Genomic DNA, 17,054 nt, shown 5'->3' with positions numbered 1-17,054 from the left:
AGGAGGGGGGGGGATCAATTGATCATAGCAATTTATATCCCCTCCCAACATCGACAATCTATAGCTTCCTTTATAATCATTTATGGAAATTAAAAGAAAAAACCAATCATCTATTGTTTTCGATATGGTTGTATTATTATTATTAATATTATTATTATCTAAGATACAATTAACTAAAAATAGGAGTTATACGGCTTCTTCTAGTAATATAACAAGATTGAAAAAAAAAACCCATGCCACGTGATTCACACTAATAATAATAAAAAAAAAAAAATCTCTAACACTAACATGTACACACACTCTGTATACACATACGAATTATTTGATTCTCTTCGTTTGCCCCTATTTTTTATATGTTCAGACACACACCCACACATTTTTCTCTCAGTGTGGGATAATTAAGTTTGACCCGATTGAAAAATAACTCAAAATTAATTTACACGAAATCAATCAATCAATTACCACCGCACTGCACCGCACCACACGAGAAAAAGAAAACAACAACAATAAGGATTCAACCTGTCGCGGTAAAACTTCAACTAATCAAACAAGAACCGCCGCATCCATTACGCGACGTACGGCGTAGACCGCCTTGGGAAGAAGGAAGAGATTACTGCATATACTGACACTCTTGCACACACGGCTTCAAATTTGGACACACAGACACGACCTTTGATATTGATATTACATAACACACACACACTCACACACATGCTTATCGGCTTATCTTAAATAACTACATTAACAACTAACAACTAACAACTAACTAACAACTAACAAGTAATTTTGTCTTTTTGAACAATTACACATTAAACTTCGTGGTGATATCTCATGGCTGATTTGGGTTGTAACATCTTTATGAACTTGGCTGGGATGGGCTGGGCTTGGCTGGGCTGAACCAGTTTTAATACAACACAATGACAATAACATTATTAACTTTTATTAAATAATCTTCATATAAACTGAGATTACTAATACTAATACTACTACTACTACTTATATACATATATTTGAATTTTATTGGTGATACCAACAATCTGGAACTTCAAGAATATAACGTTCCATGGCTGCTCTAAACCTATTACGATATTGTTTAGGTGTAACAATAGTAGGATCTCTTTTACTTCCAATACCTTTGACCCAATTTTCAACTCGTTTATCCCATGTAAACGTTCTTAACCAATCGATAATACCAACAATCATTTCTTTACTTTCATCGTTAAATCCAACAACCAATGAATAATCCATAACTTCCATGGATTTCAAAAATAATGTATCATTAAACAAACAACCACGTAATAATTGTTTCAGCACTTGACTAACAAACACTGGCGATTCATAAATATATTCAATCATATTCTCATCCAACAACACTTCTCCAGTTTCATTAGTATAACGATTTCTTGTTGATCCTTTCAAATCAAACACTTTATTATTCTTCAGATTATAAAATAAATTCTCCATAATCAAGAAATCCATCTTGAAAACTTTACCTGTAGTGGTAACTTGTGTAGTATAAATCCCCCATATTTTACCAATAGCTGTTTTAAGTCCACTAAAGATAGATTGTCCAATATATTTGAAATAAAATGGTGCAATAGATACAAATGATTCCAATTCTTGTTTCGATAATTCCTTTAAAATATATCGATTATCTAAAGTCTTCAAGAAACTTGATCCACTTTTACCTCCACTTGATTGCCATTTAACACATCGACTTAAACTTTGTATAAAACTTTCATCAACTCCACATGCTTTTCTTAATGCTTCAAATTGTTCACTATAGAAAATCTTACATGACAAATTTGTGTTACCATCAATAAATTGATACTTCAAATGATTGGATTTACTCTTGGTTAGAATTTGTTCCAAAGGACTAACTTTGGCTCCTTCTGTATTAAAATTCTTTTTAAATTTCCTTTCAATCTTTTCAAATTGTTCCATTTTTTTCTTATTATCACTGCCAACTGCATTTCTTTTTTCATTGTATTGATTCGACGCTTTATTTTCAACTACCGGGGACTCTTCTTCATTTTGTGGTTGCTGTTGCTGTTGCTGTTGCACTTGTTGTTCTTCTTGTTCTTCTCGTTGTGGTTGTTGCTCTTGTTGATTCTCTTGTGATTCTTGTTCGTCTTCTTGTTGTTGTTGATGCTGATGTTGCTCATCATCATTCCTTTGTTGCTCTGATTGACAACTGTCAATCTTTTCAAATACAATTTTAATCTTTTGTTTATAATCATTTGAAGAAAGACAAAAAGCAACCAATGAACTTGGTTCATCTTCTCGAACAATAACATCAGAATCGGCAAATGTATGCTCATGACTTTCTAAAGCATATGATAATGGATCCCACAATGTAGCAGATCTATCAGCCCAGAAATTAGTCAATGATTTTAATAATGATTGCTTTTCAGGTATATCCAACTGTTTAGAATCTTGAATTTCTTTTGGTAATTCCTTTGGTAACTCTTTAACCACTTCTTCTTTTTCCACAGGTTTCTTTTTATCATCTTCTACACCAACAACATCTTCAATCTGATCATAAATCTCCACAATTGGTTTGCTATCAAAAACTGGTTGAGCTTTAATTTTTGATTTCCTCTTCATTTCTCTTTCTCTTTGTCTAGAAAATTCCAATGAAATTTGATCATAATACATCTTGTCAAAGAAATTGGCCAAATGGATAACTTTATTTTGAGAAGGAATAACATTACTAGTATTACTATTATTATTATTGTTGTTGTTGTTAGATTTCAAAGATCCTTCAGATCCACGATGAATTAATTTCTTTAGAGTACCATCATCTCCAACTTCTGCTGTTTTATTCCATTTACTTATTCTTTCAGAAATATTCGAATTTTGTTCATATAATGTACTTTGAGTATTTGACTTAGTTTCAGGACTCGATTCAGGTAACTTTTCTGTTATAGATACTTGTCTTGGTTTTTTAGGTATAAACTCAGGAGGAGGAGGTGGTGGAGGAGATGGAAGCTTAGACAATTCTTCTTCAGTTTTGCTCTCCCCTTCAGGATTCATCTCTCCTACTTCTCCTTGTTCACTTCCTTGACTACTATGTGTATCAATCATCAGCAATTCTGGAGTAACAGTAGTTTCCACATTAGTAGGCTCCTTATCTATTTTTGGAATATCCACCATTTCCACTTCTTTATCTGGATATTTATCCATTAAAAACTTACGCAATTGAAATTGTGTGATTCGAGTAACATCATTTTCACTTGGTAAATACATCTTTTCAAAATCATTAAATTCATTATCCCAATAAATACCCAATTTTTGTAAATCTCTCAATATAACATTTAAACTAAGGTAATTTGTTGGTGTAATAGTTTTATAGATAGATTCCAATCTACTATAGATATTTTCAGAATGTTCTTGAAGTTTAGTTTTCAATTCTTTAATCTTTTGCATACCTGCTTCAGCTTTATCAAATGTATCCAATTTAACTCTATTCAATCTTTTCAGAATGGAATCAAAGAATCCATCAGCTTTGGTCCGAATAGTCTTATAAGCCTCCACTTTAAGTTTAATATCAACACTTGTTATATAATCCAATTTCTTCTTGGGAACAACAATTTCATAATTATCAATAGTAGAATATTCAAGACGGATAACAAGATTGTTAAAACCAAAACATTTAACATAACTTTTAAAAAAATCATGTTCACATCCACCAACTATATTTTCACCATAAAAACTCAATTCAAAGAATTTTCCAATTGACAAATAATAAGTTTCATCACTCATGGCAATTATTGGTGTTGTATAATTACATTCTTTACATGAACTCCACATAACTCTTTGATTTTTCCCTTGAGTATTACCTTGTATATCATACTTTTCCATAATCAAATCAACCTTGGCATTTTGATGTACATAACTCTTGTAATGATCCAAATAAGTTTCCCCACATTCATTACATACTTTAGAACTCTCATGGAAAGCTTGATCCAAAAATAATCCAAAACATTTATCATTCTCTGTGTAGTAATCAATCACAACAATACCAGGACCAGTACAAGGTGTAGCATGTTTAATAGATACAGTAGAATGCAAAACATGGATATTTCTATGAAATATTGGATACAACTGATAAGAAGGGTATCTCATACAATTAGACCAAACACGTGCACGATTATGATATTCATTGATCAATAATTTCAAATGCCCTTCACTGGCACATTTAAGCATTCTCAACAATTCATCACCTTTACCTGGAAGATCATCAACTTTGTAGTTAATATTTAATTCAACTAGCCAAGAATCATCTATATCTTCAGATGATTCCAACTTTTGAATTTGATTATGTTTTTGGAAAAATTGATAGAATGAATAATATGAAGTAATCACATTCACCAATGGAGTTGGTAAGGAAAATTCCACCGCAGGAGATAAACTAAGTTTTCTCTCATTAAATAATTTGAAATATTCAACCACCTCTGTACTATCTAAACTTATCTCACAAGTATTGAGTACCTCTTCATTATCGTCATTATTATTAACTTCTTCCAACTTGTCACGAATTTCAACAATTTTTTCATTCTTATTGCCTTCGATATAATTCAACAGCAAGTTTTCAAAAAAACTCTTTTCAAATCTAGCATTCAAATACCCTGGCATTAATGTTTCAGCTGCATATTTGACACCATTCAATAACTCTTCATCACCACCACGTAATGAAATAGTGAAACCCAGCTGAATATCACAACCAGTGAAAAATACAAATGATTTAATTGCATTCTGGTATTTAAATCTCTTGACCGCAAACTCTTCACAAGTTCCCAATTTACCCTTTTTGAAAAATAAATCATTAACTGATTGGAAAATATCCGCTTTGGTGTATCGCGATATACGCTCAATAACCTGGGGTTTTACGTTGGACATAACTGTAACACCAGCTTCTTCCAATAATTTTTCCGCCAATCCACATATTGAATCTCCAATGACAATGATATCTGGTTCTAAAGAAATCAACCTAGATACCAAATTGGTGATGTAAACAGACTGTTGTGCATGAATGATTCGTAAACTGATAAATTGTTCCTTTTGTTTCAAATATTCAACCGGAAACATAAGCAACGCAATACGTGGGTTCCTAATACTAGATGACATTTTCTTTGAATCAATATTCTTAGTCATAAACAATCCATCAATCACTTCAGTTTGTCGAATTTTACCACCTAAAATTTTCTTAACCTTCACATATTGTCTAATATCCAATGTATCTGTCAATTTGATATCATCAATATGTTCCAACAGGTTGGACAAAACATTCATCCACAGATCTATATTATCTTCAATTTCACAATCTTTTAAAGATTGACGCAATATAAAATTCATAGTATCTTTATACCATTTATCTTTATCATTATTATTCTCATTCATGGTAATATCTCTCCAAGACATCAAGTTATGATGGTCCTCCAGTTCAAGTAAATTTTCATGAGAACCAAAATAATCATCTGGCTTGTAATGTTCCAAAGCAGTACTGGTGGAGATTCTTGGACCAAGTGGAGACATTTCTGAATATTGATTACCCGAAGAAGTACTCACAGCATCAGAGTTTGCCAATCCAGTAGTCAAATTTGAATGGTTGGAGGTTGGGTTTGCAATTGTATTGGAAGTACTTGGCCCAGGGGATGATGGTGAGGTTATTGGTGTCAATGAGGTTCCTGTTATATTAGCCCGATGACTGGGTGAATCCAAACTTGGCAACCTCAAATTATTATGAGTTAAAATCAGAACATTTCTTGTAGCTTTACCTTGTCTTCTAGATCTCATACGTTGAAGTGATGCATGGGCTCTTGCTCTAGATCTCAAACTATCAGCTGGAACTTGTTTAGAAGGACTATCTGTTAGAAATGCAACTGGATTATGATGGAAAATATCCACTGAACCAATATTACCCAATTGATGCGGGAAACCACTTTTCATAATTGGGAACTCACCCAAAGTTGGAACAACAACTCCGCTATGAGCATGAATTGGAGGTGGTTTATGAGTCAATGGAGTAGAACCATATCCATGCGAATCATTTAATGATGCATACAATGACATAGCATGCTCATCTTCTTCATCTTCAGCTACATTACCACGAAGATCTTGTACCTCATTTACGTCTTCATACTCGTCATCATAATCGTCTTCATCAAAAATATTCTGTTCTTGACGGTCTAAAGTATGATTATTGCCAAAGTTCTGCATGTCTCCAGGCTCTTGGGACGATTCTTTGCCATAGCCTAATGCATCTCGATTATTATTTCCAGACAACACACGTAATTTGAAGGATGGATTTCTTGTCATAAAGCTAGTGTATGCACTGCTTAAATTGTCCAAACTACGACTAGTAAGCATACTAGCATTATTCAAACCCGGTGATAAGTGATTCTTAATCCACGTTTTACTGGAACTTTGTGAATCTGTTCCTGTACCACTACTGGGAACAACATCTCCTGCACCAACACCAACACCCCCTCCTGCTGCGGCGACAGAAATATTCAGATGTTTCTGAGTGTTATTGTGTGTATGATGATGGTGATGATTATGATTATGATGATGGTGATGATGGTGGTGGTGATTGTGATTGTGGTGACGGTGTCCATGGTGAGCTACATAATATGACTGCAGATGTTGACTTTGTGGATGACTTGGTGACAATGAGCCTACATTTACAGAAGATCCATATGTAGTTCCAGGAGTTTGCAAAATGGACGAATTAACCAACGAGTGTCTCATGAGTGGAATCTCAATAGATTCTCCAGTACGTGTTGTAGGAATTGCCATTTTAGGTGCTTGTTTAGGATGAACTTTAATTGATTCATCTGGATATAGGAATTGGCTGTTGGCATTTACAGAACTAGCACTATTACCATTGTTGTAGTTATTGTTAACAATATTGTTATTCCGTGATGGCGAATTAGAATTGCTTGTAATAGAAGTATTTCCTTCAAGAAGACGACTATCACGCAACAGTGGTTTTCTGGTGATAGCATCAGAAGGGCGAAGATCTCGAGACGAGCTCATAGACATTGACCTAATTCTAGACAAAGGATGGTTTGGAACTAGTAAATCTTCGGCTTTAGTTTTTGATAAATCAACACTTTCAACCGATGTATCCTTCTCCATTTCTGATTCTGAACTTGAGGAATCATCACTGAGATAAATGATAACATCACTATAACATGGTTTACAAACCCTAAGTTTATCATTATAAGGTTCTTTGTTGGAGCTTGTTCTGTTGTTTCTTTCATCCTTATGTTGAGTGTATGAGATAAACAAAGTACATTCGGAACAGAATATTTGTCCACAGAATCGACAATGATGTTTTCTTCTGAATGGAGTGAAAGGCCTGAAGCAATTCAAACAATCAGATACAAATGCATCATTCATCCAATACTTTTTGGGGATACCTCCGTTTTTTAATGGATTTTCAGATGCCTTTTTGGGTTTCTTCTTTTTCCTCCTACCGCCAACAATTGAAGATGCTGATGAGGCTACAGCACCAATGTTCTGGTTGATAATTGTTCTGGCATTATCCAACAAAACAGACGACAAATGTGACGTTTTCTTTTTTGTTGCATTTAAATCTTTATTTTGGAGCGCATGAAAAGATGACACTGTTGGAGATTGTCCAAGATTTGTACTAAAAGAAGTGGCCACTTTCCTTTCAGCTTTAACAGGCGATGATTTGGCAATTGACTCACTATACCTAGAACTTAGATCGTACTGGACTTGCTTTGCAAGTTTTGACATAGATCCCAAACTTGCATCTGAAGGATTTTCTCTATAACCCACGGTTCCATGATTTTTCCCAGGATCATCTTCAATATCATTTCTTGTTGTATCCAGATCAGATGCCGAATCATCTGATAATTCAATATCGTTTGGTAAATTGTTAAATATTGATGATATTTTATTCAGTAGTGATCTATCATAATTTTTGGCATTTGTATTTGTTCCCTTTTGATTTATTCTACCATTGTAATTGCTTGTCCTATCACTTTCTAACGACTCAACATCTACAGATGCCAGTACATTGACATTAACAACAGAACTTGTTGTACTATTATTGACTGACTGTAGACGAGGGAGCTGCATAGTTGATATCCGAAGAGTTTTATTATCGGATGTAACTCTTGGTGGAGCCATGGTACGTTCGGATAACACTTGACGGATTGCACCAGAAGGAGGTTGCAATTGTCCAGAAATTGGTGGACATGGAGGTGCGGGATGTGCAACATGCTGACTTGGTTGACTTGATTGTTGTTGTTGTTGTTGCGACTGCGATTGTGATTGTGATTCTGATTGTGGTTGCTGTATTTGTTGACTGGGTACTTGCGGTAGTGTTGTGCCCTTTGGATGCAGAACAACTTGGGGTTGAGGTTGAGGTTGAGATTGAGATTGTGCTTGTACTTGAGGTTGAGGTTGAGGGGGCTGTAACTTTGGCTCTGTGGTCTCATTGGTGACAATTGACAGTCTCTCAATAGGTGACACATTACTGTCCTTTTTAACACTACCAGGTGTGATTTTTGGATATACTGATGGCGCCTTGTCTGGTTTGATATCCAATGGACTAGTTGTTCTTGAAAAGTCATCGTCCAATTTCTTTGGAACAGTTTCATTACGAAGTGGAACATCCGTGTTTATTGGTGTTTCATCGATGGCATCATTCTTAGGTGTAATTGCCGATGGATCGGTGTTAATGGTTCTATAATCATTATTCTTGTTACCAAATGGAGATGAATCAATAATATTTCCTTTAGGGGACGTTATCCCCTGAGAATAATTCAGCACAAGATTTGATGCATTTGCTGTTACTTTTCGTAGTGTTTTTGACAATAACCCTGAAATTGATTTAGTATTGCTGAGTTCTGGGTCGGGGATAGTTGGAAAGGATACATAATCTTCAACGTTACTCTTCTTTTGACTACTACTAGTACTACTATTACTACCGCCATCATTATTATCATCCTCATCACTATTATTCGCATGGGATGGGTATCTTTCAGGAGTCGGACGAAGTTGTCGTTTTTGATCGTCACTCATAATTTATTAATAATTGTTGATGGTCAACACGTCTTGAGTGTGTAGGTATAATCCCAAAAACTTCACAAAGATCAAATAACCCCGTATGATTCGAAATTCTAAACTCGTATGAATATTAGTTGCAAAGGGAATAGAAAAATAATTCCTCAATTATAAACTTGATAGTCTTTTCGAATTATGTATAAAGTGGAATGAAATAAAGAATATTCCTTGTAAAGAAAAGAAAATAGTAGATGACAAAGTGTAAGGTTAAGGAAGTTTTTAGTGGTTCTTGTATTTTTGTATTTACATTTTTTTTAGGCTCTCTCTCTGTGTTTGGGTTTCATTGTTTTACCGTTACAAACGTGTTAACTTAGTCGTGCACAAGGGTACAATCCTGTTAACTATGTGCTATATATATATCTCTATATATAAAAATCAATCAACGGAGAGAAGAACTACTACCAATTGAGTGATGTAATTTATAATATCACGATATTTGTTGGTAGTAGTATCAATGCCGATTGTAATTCATTAGATTTTAGGGATGTAAATTAAATGGATTGCTGGTGTAATCTTACCAACCAACCAGCCAGTGGTGAACCGCAGGACGTGTCGTCTGAGCAGGAAACAAACAAACAAACAAATCCGAAAATGTTGTCACGCGCACACGACCACTCCCATACATAAGAAAGTCGTGTCTCTTGGAACATTGTTTTTTTTTATTTTTTCTCTGCCAACAAATTTTCTCTTTCTTGTTTTCACTCAGTTGTCCTCTGCTTTCATTTTCCAATTCACAATTGATAAAAGAAAAGAGCGAAGAAAAAAAAAAAAGTCAACGGTCAATTGATTCATACTTTCTTGCTTCTAGTTTCAATACCATTGGTACTGTTTTCTTTATTTTCTACAAGCAGTACATTCCATTATAGGTCAAGACTCTTGTCTTAATAAATAATCATTTGACTATAAGTTACTACAACCAACATGTCATCATCATCAGGATTACAAAGACGTCGTGGTGCTAAACAATCCACACCAAAACCAAGAACATCAGAGTCCTTTGATGAAGACCGTTCCCCAGCTACAAATAATGTGGCCTCAGATCATAAAATAGGATACGATGATAAGGATATAAAAAGTCCAGCCTCTTTGAAACAACCTTTATTAACTTTGATGGAAGAAGTTTTGTTGATGGGATTGAAAGATAAAGAAGGATACTTGTCCTTTTGGAATGATAACATTTCTTACGCTTTACGTGGATGCATATTATTGGAATTGACTTTCCGTAACAAAATCACTTTGGTGAATGATCCAGCAAGACGTCGCTTTGAATTGAGCGATAGATTGGTTGAGGTTATAGATTCCGAACCAACTGGTGAAGTTTTATTAGATGAAGCTTTGAAAATTATGAAGAATGATGAAAGTAATTTGTCCGTTACCAACTGGATTGATTTATTGAGTGGTGAAACCTGGAATTTGATGAAGATTAACTACCAATTGAAACAAGTCAGAGAAAGATTAGCCAAAGGATTGGTGGATAAAGGTATTTTAAGAACTGAACGTAAGAATTTCTTCCTTTTCGACATGGCTACTCATCCTGTTGCTGATAAATTATCTAAAGAATACATTAAAAATAGAATCTTGAATTTGTTAGTACAGAGGAATGTTGATTTGGACAGTGTTGCAAACGACCAATTCCCAGCAGATACTTCATTTAAATATTTGAGATCAATTTCTTTGGTTTGTGGATCTTATGCTGCTAATGTTTTAGAAAATGTGTTATTATCATTGAATTACGACAAAAGAGATCAAGCATTTGCTAGAGCTGATGAATTATTGGCCGATTTCAGTGAATATCCATTCAATTTATCACACCAAAGTCCACTAGGCGTAGGCTTGAATTTGGGACAAGAAGTTAGTGATGAAATTGAAAAATCTTCTGCTACTGAATTGCAATTAGAATTAATTGCTGCTGTTTTGAGCGTATTTGCTAGAATGGATTCAATTCTTTAAATTACTTTAACACTTGAAAGAAAATCATCCCTAGTCACCATTTGACAGCAATAACAACACCAATAATTATAGTAATGATAATAATAATAGTAAAAAAAAAAAAGAACAAAAAGAGAGATAAACATTTGATATTTGCATTTTCAGAAAATTTGGACAAACTGTACCATTATGATAATCATGACAATATATGTTTGAACGGATAGTGTTGTGCTGTTATTTTCTTTAATTATATTTTATTTTATTTTATTTTACTTTAGTTTTTTTTTATTATTATTATTAAATATTGGTTTGTCAAGTTGAAGGGAATCTATTTTCATTTTCTTTGTTGTTCGATTTCTTTTGTATATTATTATTAGTTTTTATTATAATTATGAATAGATGGATCTAGTATACAGGTTTCTAATTTTTATAATTAAACTTATCATAACCACTTGAACTAGCAATGTGTGATGTTATTTTCTGACTTGTCAAGAACTTCTATTCCTCCAAGTTGATCAACGAAATGCTTCACCAATGATCTATCATTTGCTACATCACCAGCTGAATCCCACCACATACCTCCTCCAAGTTTATTCAGACGAACATAACTTCCTTTGATAGCAGCAGATTGATGATTATCATAAGTGACAAGTTGCTTTCTTTTTGAATCAAACTTTATAGCACCAACTTTTCTCGAATCAAAAAGCTCAACATCAAAACCATCATCAATATTCTTATAATCAATTATATCATTTTCAACACAACCAGGAGCTCTTTCTTTAGTAAACGGAATCCCAATTTCAGGTTTTGCAACCCCGTGGAAAACTCGTCCATACAATGGCATTCCCAAAATCAATTTTGAAGGGTGAACACCTTTTTGAATATATGATTGAACTATATCAGATGCATTCAAACAATTATCACCATTATCACCAAACAAATTAGAATGAAATCCTGTTTTAGAAGACCATCCTTCACCAGCAAAATCGTAACACATCAAATTCCAAAAACTCAAATATTTATCCATTTCTGACACATGTAAAATATCAATATTATCTTTACCACCGGGAGCAGCTATGGTTAATAAATATTTAGAATCTAAATGTTTTCTTATTGTTGCCAACAATTCAACAAATTTAGCAGCATCATGTGAGTTCTTTGGATATTCCCAATCTAAATCAATTCCATCAAATCCATACTTTTCAACAAATTCAATTGAACTAGTGACAAAATTGTTAAATTTCTTATCATCTTTAACAATAGATTCAAATAAATGACAAGTCCCCCAACCACCAATAGACATTATAAGTTTCAAATTTCTGTTGGTTTTCTTCATTTCATTAAATTGTTTGATATTACCGAGATTACATTCATTAGGTTTAGGCTGTGGCATTTGTAAATCACACCATTCATCACTAAATTTAACTTTACCTGTCTGTTCATCAATAAGAATAAAAGCGTAGAAAATATGGGTATAATAATCAATTGGGAGATCTTGAGGGAAATGTTTCTTTTGATACACAGACCAATTTGAGAAATAAACACAAGTTTTAAAGAATGGTTTGTTATTATGAAGTTGTAATCTTTGTTGAAATTTATCCATCATCTTATGACACATGGTTATCTGTAGAAATTAGCAACAAGGTGGGAAAATAGTTATCAAAATCTAGCAACAACACCCAATGGATATTTATATACCTCTCTGATGTGTCTGATTAATATGGTGTGCAAATTTCATTTCCTACGCCCCAAACTTGGCAGCAACGATAGCACGACATGACACGACACGACCCACCAAAGGCAAAAAAAAACAAAAAACAATCAAACATTAAATATAGAACCAAAAAAAAAAGTTGAACATTCCTTACTGCCAAATCCACAGATTCACATTTACGAATAGTGACCAATCCCCATTTCTGCGCCTCCTATTCATACCAAAATTCATATATACATATATACCATTTGACATAATTATGACCTTGGAATTGCCTTCTGATATTCTGCTGACTATTCCAGCAAATGCCAAGATCTACAAAGATGATTGTATGTACTCATTCGATACCCCAGAGAATAATGAGTTGGGATTGGACATTGATTTGAAATCATACAAGGCATATTCAAGAAATAAAGATTACAATTATACTAAAGAAAACTTTGAAAAAACAGGAAATTATTTATACTTAAACATTAAAAAAAAATTGAAACCTCAAGAGGAAAGAAATAAATTATTATATGATGATAATGGCGAAAAAACCCCTAAATTGCAAAAATTGGAAATCAAAAATGTATCCGATGATGATTATTATAATTCTACGATCACTGTATATGATGTTAGAGATGATAAAGTTTATCAAAGAAATGAAGTGAGTGAATCATTCAACAAGTTAATTGATGCTATTCTTGCGGCAAATTCCTCAGCCACAGAAGATGAGATTAAACAATGGGAACAAGAAATTATACCATGTCATCATTCAATAGATGTTGAACAATTTGATAATGATAATTTAGATTTAACTAAATGTAGTCAATGTGAATTGGCGGAAAATTTATGGATTTGTTTACATTGTGGAAGTTTAGGTTGTGGTAGACAACAATATGGTTCTGATTTGAAAGGAAATGGACATGCATTAGCACATTATGAAATTAGTCAACATCCAGTGGCTATTAAGTTAGGATCTTTATCTGCTGATTCAGAAAGTTGTGATGCTTATTGTTATCAATGTAATGATGAAGTTAAAGTCCCTAATTTGGCTGAAAAATTACACAAGTTTGGTATTGATTTGAACTCGGCTGTCAAAACTGAAAAATCATTAGTTGAACTTAATATTGATCAAAATTTAAATTGGGATTTCAAATTGGATGGTGCTAATGGAGAAAAATTACCACCTGTTTATGGTAAAGGATTGACTGGTTTCCAGAATTTGGGTAATTCTTGTTATATCAATTCAGTTCTTCAATCACTTTACAATTTGGATGGATATAAGAAATATCTCAAGGATGAAAAATTTCCACCACAAGTTGAAAATCCAGCTAATGATTTAATTAGTCAATTGATTAAAATTTATGATGGTTTATATAGTGGTAGATATTCCATTCCTGGATCATTAAAAGGTGATGATTATCAATTGGGTATTAAACCATCTGCATTCAAAACTTTAATTGGAGAAAATCATCCTGAATTTAAAACTCAGAGACAGCAAGATGCTTTTGAGTTTTTATTGTATTTCCTTGACAAAGTGGATAAAGAGTTGGGTCTTAAACTCAATGAAGATTTGAAGTTTTTGTTGACCAGTAAGGTATTGTGTGCTCATTGTTCACATGGTACTTTAACTAATGATTTGGTGGATAACATCTCTGTGCCAATTGAAGCCGAGGTTTTAAGTAAAGATGAAGATGGGAAGAAAATTTACAAAGAAGTTGAATTAATTGATAGTTTTAGAGAATACACTTCTGAAGAAGCTATTGAAGGTTATAAATGTGATAACTGCGATGAATCTCCAGGAATGGCATTTAAATCTTCAGGTTTCAAAACTTTCCCCAAATCCCTTGTTGTTAATGTTCAAAGAATTAAATTGGAAAATTGGGCACCAATAAAAGTTGATGTTCCTATTGAAATTCCTTATGAATTAGATTTATCTGAATTCACAGCACCAAAATTCAATGACGGTGAAGTTGAAGAAGCAAAGAAAAATGAATCAGACACTGGTGCTTCATTTGTTGCTAATGAAGAGGCATTAACTACATTATTAAGCATGGGATTTCCTGAACCTAGATGTCTTAAAGGATTGTTCAATACAGGAAACAATAATGCCGAGGATGCCATGAATTGGATATTTGCTCACATGGATGATGCAGATATTGATGAACCATTTGATCCAAATGTAAATTCTTCTTCTTCTTCTGCTTCATCAAATGAACCATCAGCTGAATTGATTGAAAATGTTTGTGCTATGGGATTTTCTCAACAATTGGCTAAAAAAGCATTATTATTAAACAATAACGATATTAGCGCGGCTGTTGAATGGTTATTTTCTAACCCCGATGACAATGGTGTCATCGAGGACAATGCAAAACCGGTTGTTAATATTAATGAAGAGAAGGCAAAATTGATTGAAAAATTGGAAAAATCAACTTGTAACAATGGCAAATATGAATTGGAGTCTGTTATTTGTCATAAAGGTACATCACCACATACAGGTCATTATGTTGTGTTTATCAAGAAGCTTATTGATGGAGAGTATAAATGGGTATTGTTTAATGATGAAAAAGTTGTTGTTTGCGATGAAGACAACTTGCAAGATATGAAGAACAGTGCTTATGTTTATATATTTAAAAAGATAGAGTAGTTGAGGAATAGAGTTTGGTTAAAAGTTGATGCAACGTGGTTGTCGTAGTATGAATGTATGTGTGTACACACTGTAAATTGCCGTGTGAGCATGGGACACGCTCTCTCTCTCTGTTTCTGTGTGATCACCAAATCAGAATTGTCATTTTAATTATGACTAAATTTTTTCCTCTCTCTCTCTCTTTGTGTGAGTCAGTCGATTCATCGCATCAGCGAATATTATTTCTTATATAAGCTGGGAAATTTTTCATTCTTTATTACTTTCTTTCTTGCAAGTGCTTTTTTTAACAGATCTATTAATTATTCATTATTTATTATTTATACTTCTTGTAAATACCTAATATTCCTTACAACTAATACAAAATGTTCATCACAAATGAAAATGTCGGTGATAGAAGCCGTATGGAAGACTGGAGAAGTATGTGTGTTTTGAGTCATAAAATCTGAAATTTAAAGTCTAAGACATGGACAAAGACAAAAATCACTGATGTTCTTTTGTTTTACTTTACGTTTCTTTTTCAGTTCTAATAGTAACCAAACTATTTGATACTAACGTTTAATTGTCATTTACAGTCCGTGGTTACGATCCATTAACACCACCAGATCTTTTACAACATGAATATCCATTGACTCCAGAATCCCAAAAAACAATTATTGAAGGTAGAAATGCCGCTTGTAATATTTTGGATGGTAAAGATGACAGATTAATTATTGTCATTGGTCCATGTTCTATTCATGATCCTAAAGCTGCTTTAGATTATTGTGAAAGATTATATAAAGCTTCTGAAAAACACAAGGGCGAATTATTAATTGTCATGAGAGCTTATTTAGAAAAACCAAGAACTACCATTGGTTGGAAAGGTTTGATTAATGATCCAGATATTGATGGAACTTTCCATATAAATAAAGGTTTAAGAGTTGCTAGAAAATTATTTGTTGATTTAACTTCAAAATTACCTATTGCAGGTGAAATGTTGGATACTATTTCTCCACAATTTTTATCTGATTTATTTTCTGTGGGTGCTATTGGTGCTAGAACTACCGAATCTCAATTACATAGAGAATTGGCTTCTGGTTTAAGCTTCCCAGTTGGTTTCAAAAATGGTACCGATGGTACTTTGGGTGTTTCAATTGATGCTTTAAGAGCTGCTTCTCATCCTCACCATTTCTTAAGCGTTACTAAACCTGGTGTTGTTGCCATTGTTGGTACTGATGGTAATAAAGATTGTTTCGTTATTTTAAGAGGTGGTAAAAAGGGAACAAATTATGATGCCAAGTCTGTTCAAGAAACTCAACAAGAATTAATTAAAGCTAAAGTTGTCACCGAAGAAAAACCAGGTCCAAGAATAATGGTTGATTGTTCTCATGGTAATTCCAATAAAGATCATAGAAATCAACCAAAAGTTGCCCAAACTGTTGCTGACCAAATTGCTGCTGGTGAAAAGGCTATTTGTGGTTTGATGATTGAAAGTAATATCAATGAAGGTAGACAAGATGTTCCACCACAAGAACAAGGAGGTAAAGATGCATTGAAATATGGTGTTTCTATTACCGATGCTTGTATTGGTTGGGAATCTACCGAAGAAGTGTTAGAAGTATTGGCTAACGCTGTAAAGGCAAGAAGAGCTTTATAGTTTCCTTAAAGGAAAATGAGATTCCTAAGAATCAATGATTA

At 33.4% G+C, this 17,054-nt stretch overlaps 5 protein-coding genes across 5 annotated transcripts; 3 read left to right on the top strand and 2 right to left on the bottom strand. All coding sequences in view use genetic code 12, as the record gives it.

The window, feature by feature from the left end:
• Positions 1-1,017: 1,017 nt before the first annotated feature.
• Positions 1,018-9,063, bottom strand: FAB1 (1-phosphatidylinositol-3-phosphate 5-kinase; the record flags this gene model as incomplete). Its single annotated transcript, XM_002547077.1, has 1 exon — positions 1,018-9,063. The coding sequence occupies one exon, from the start codon at positions 9,061-9,063 to the stop codon at positions 1,018-1,020; it is 8,046 nt and encodes a 2,681-aa protein (XP_002547123.1).
• Positions 9,064-10,026: 963 nt separating this feature from the next.
• On the top strand, positions 10,027-11,055 carry CTRG_01428 (uncharacterized protein; the record flags this gene model as incomplete). Its single annotated transcript, XM_002547076.1, has 1 exon — positions 10,027-11,055. The coding sequence occupies one exon, from the start codon at positions 10,027-10,029 to the stop codon at positions 11,053-11,055; it is 1,029 nt and encodes a 342-aa protein (XP_002547122.1).
• Positions 11,056-11,491: 436 nt separating this feature from the next.
• CHT4 (putative chitinase) lies at positions 11,492-12,652 on the bottom strand (the record flags this gene model as incomplete). The annotated part of the gene is made up of 1 exon (XM_002547075.1): positions 11,492-12,652. The coding sequence occupies one exon, from the start codon at positions 12,650-12,652 to the stop codon at positions 11,492-11,494; it is 1,161 nt and encodes a 386-aa protein (XP_002547121.1).
• A 355-nt stretch (positions 12,653-13,007) lies between these two features.
• CTRG_01426 (ubiquitin-specific protease) lies at positions 13,008-15,380 on the top strand (the record flags this gene model as incomplete). Its single annotated transcript, XM_002547074.1, has 1 exon — positions 13,008-15,380. The coding sequence occupies one exon, from the start codon at positions 13,008-13,010 to the stop codon at positions 15,378-15,380; it is 2,373 nt and encodes a 790-aa protein (XP_002547120.1).
• Positions 15,381-16,194: 814 nt separating this feature from the next.
• Positions 16,195-17,013, top strand: ARO3 (3-deoxy-7-phosphoheptulonate synthase; the record flags this gene model as incomplete). The annotated part of the gene is made up of 1 exon (XM_002547073.1): positions 16,195-17,013. One exon carries the CDS (start codon positions 16,195-16,197, stop codon positions 17,011-17,013), a length of 819 nt encoding a protein of 272 aa, XP_002547119.1.
• Positions 17,014-17,054: the final 41 nt, after the last annotated feature.

The sequence above is a fragment of the Candida tropicalis genome (assembly GCF_000006335.3).
Source record: "Candida tropicalis MYA-3404 genomic scaffold supercont3.2, whole genome shotgun sequence".
In the NCBI taxonomy this organism is placed as follows: domain Eukaryota; kingdom Fungi; phylum Ascomycota; class Pichiomycetes; order Serinales; family Debaryomycetaceae; genus Candida; species Candida tropicalis.
The sequence above is the reverse complement of the archived record's forward strand: the minus strand, read 5'-3'. Positions and strand labels throughout refer to the sequence as shown.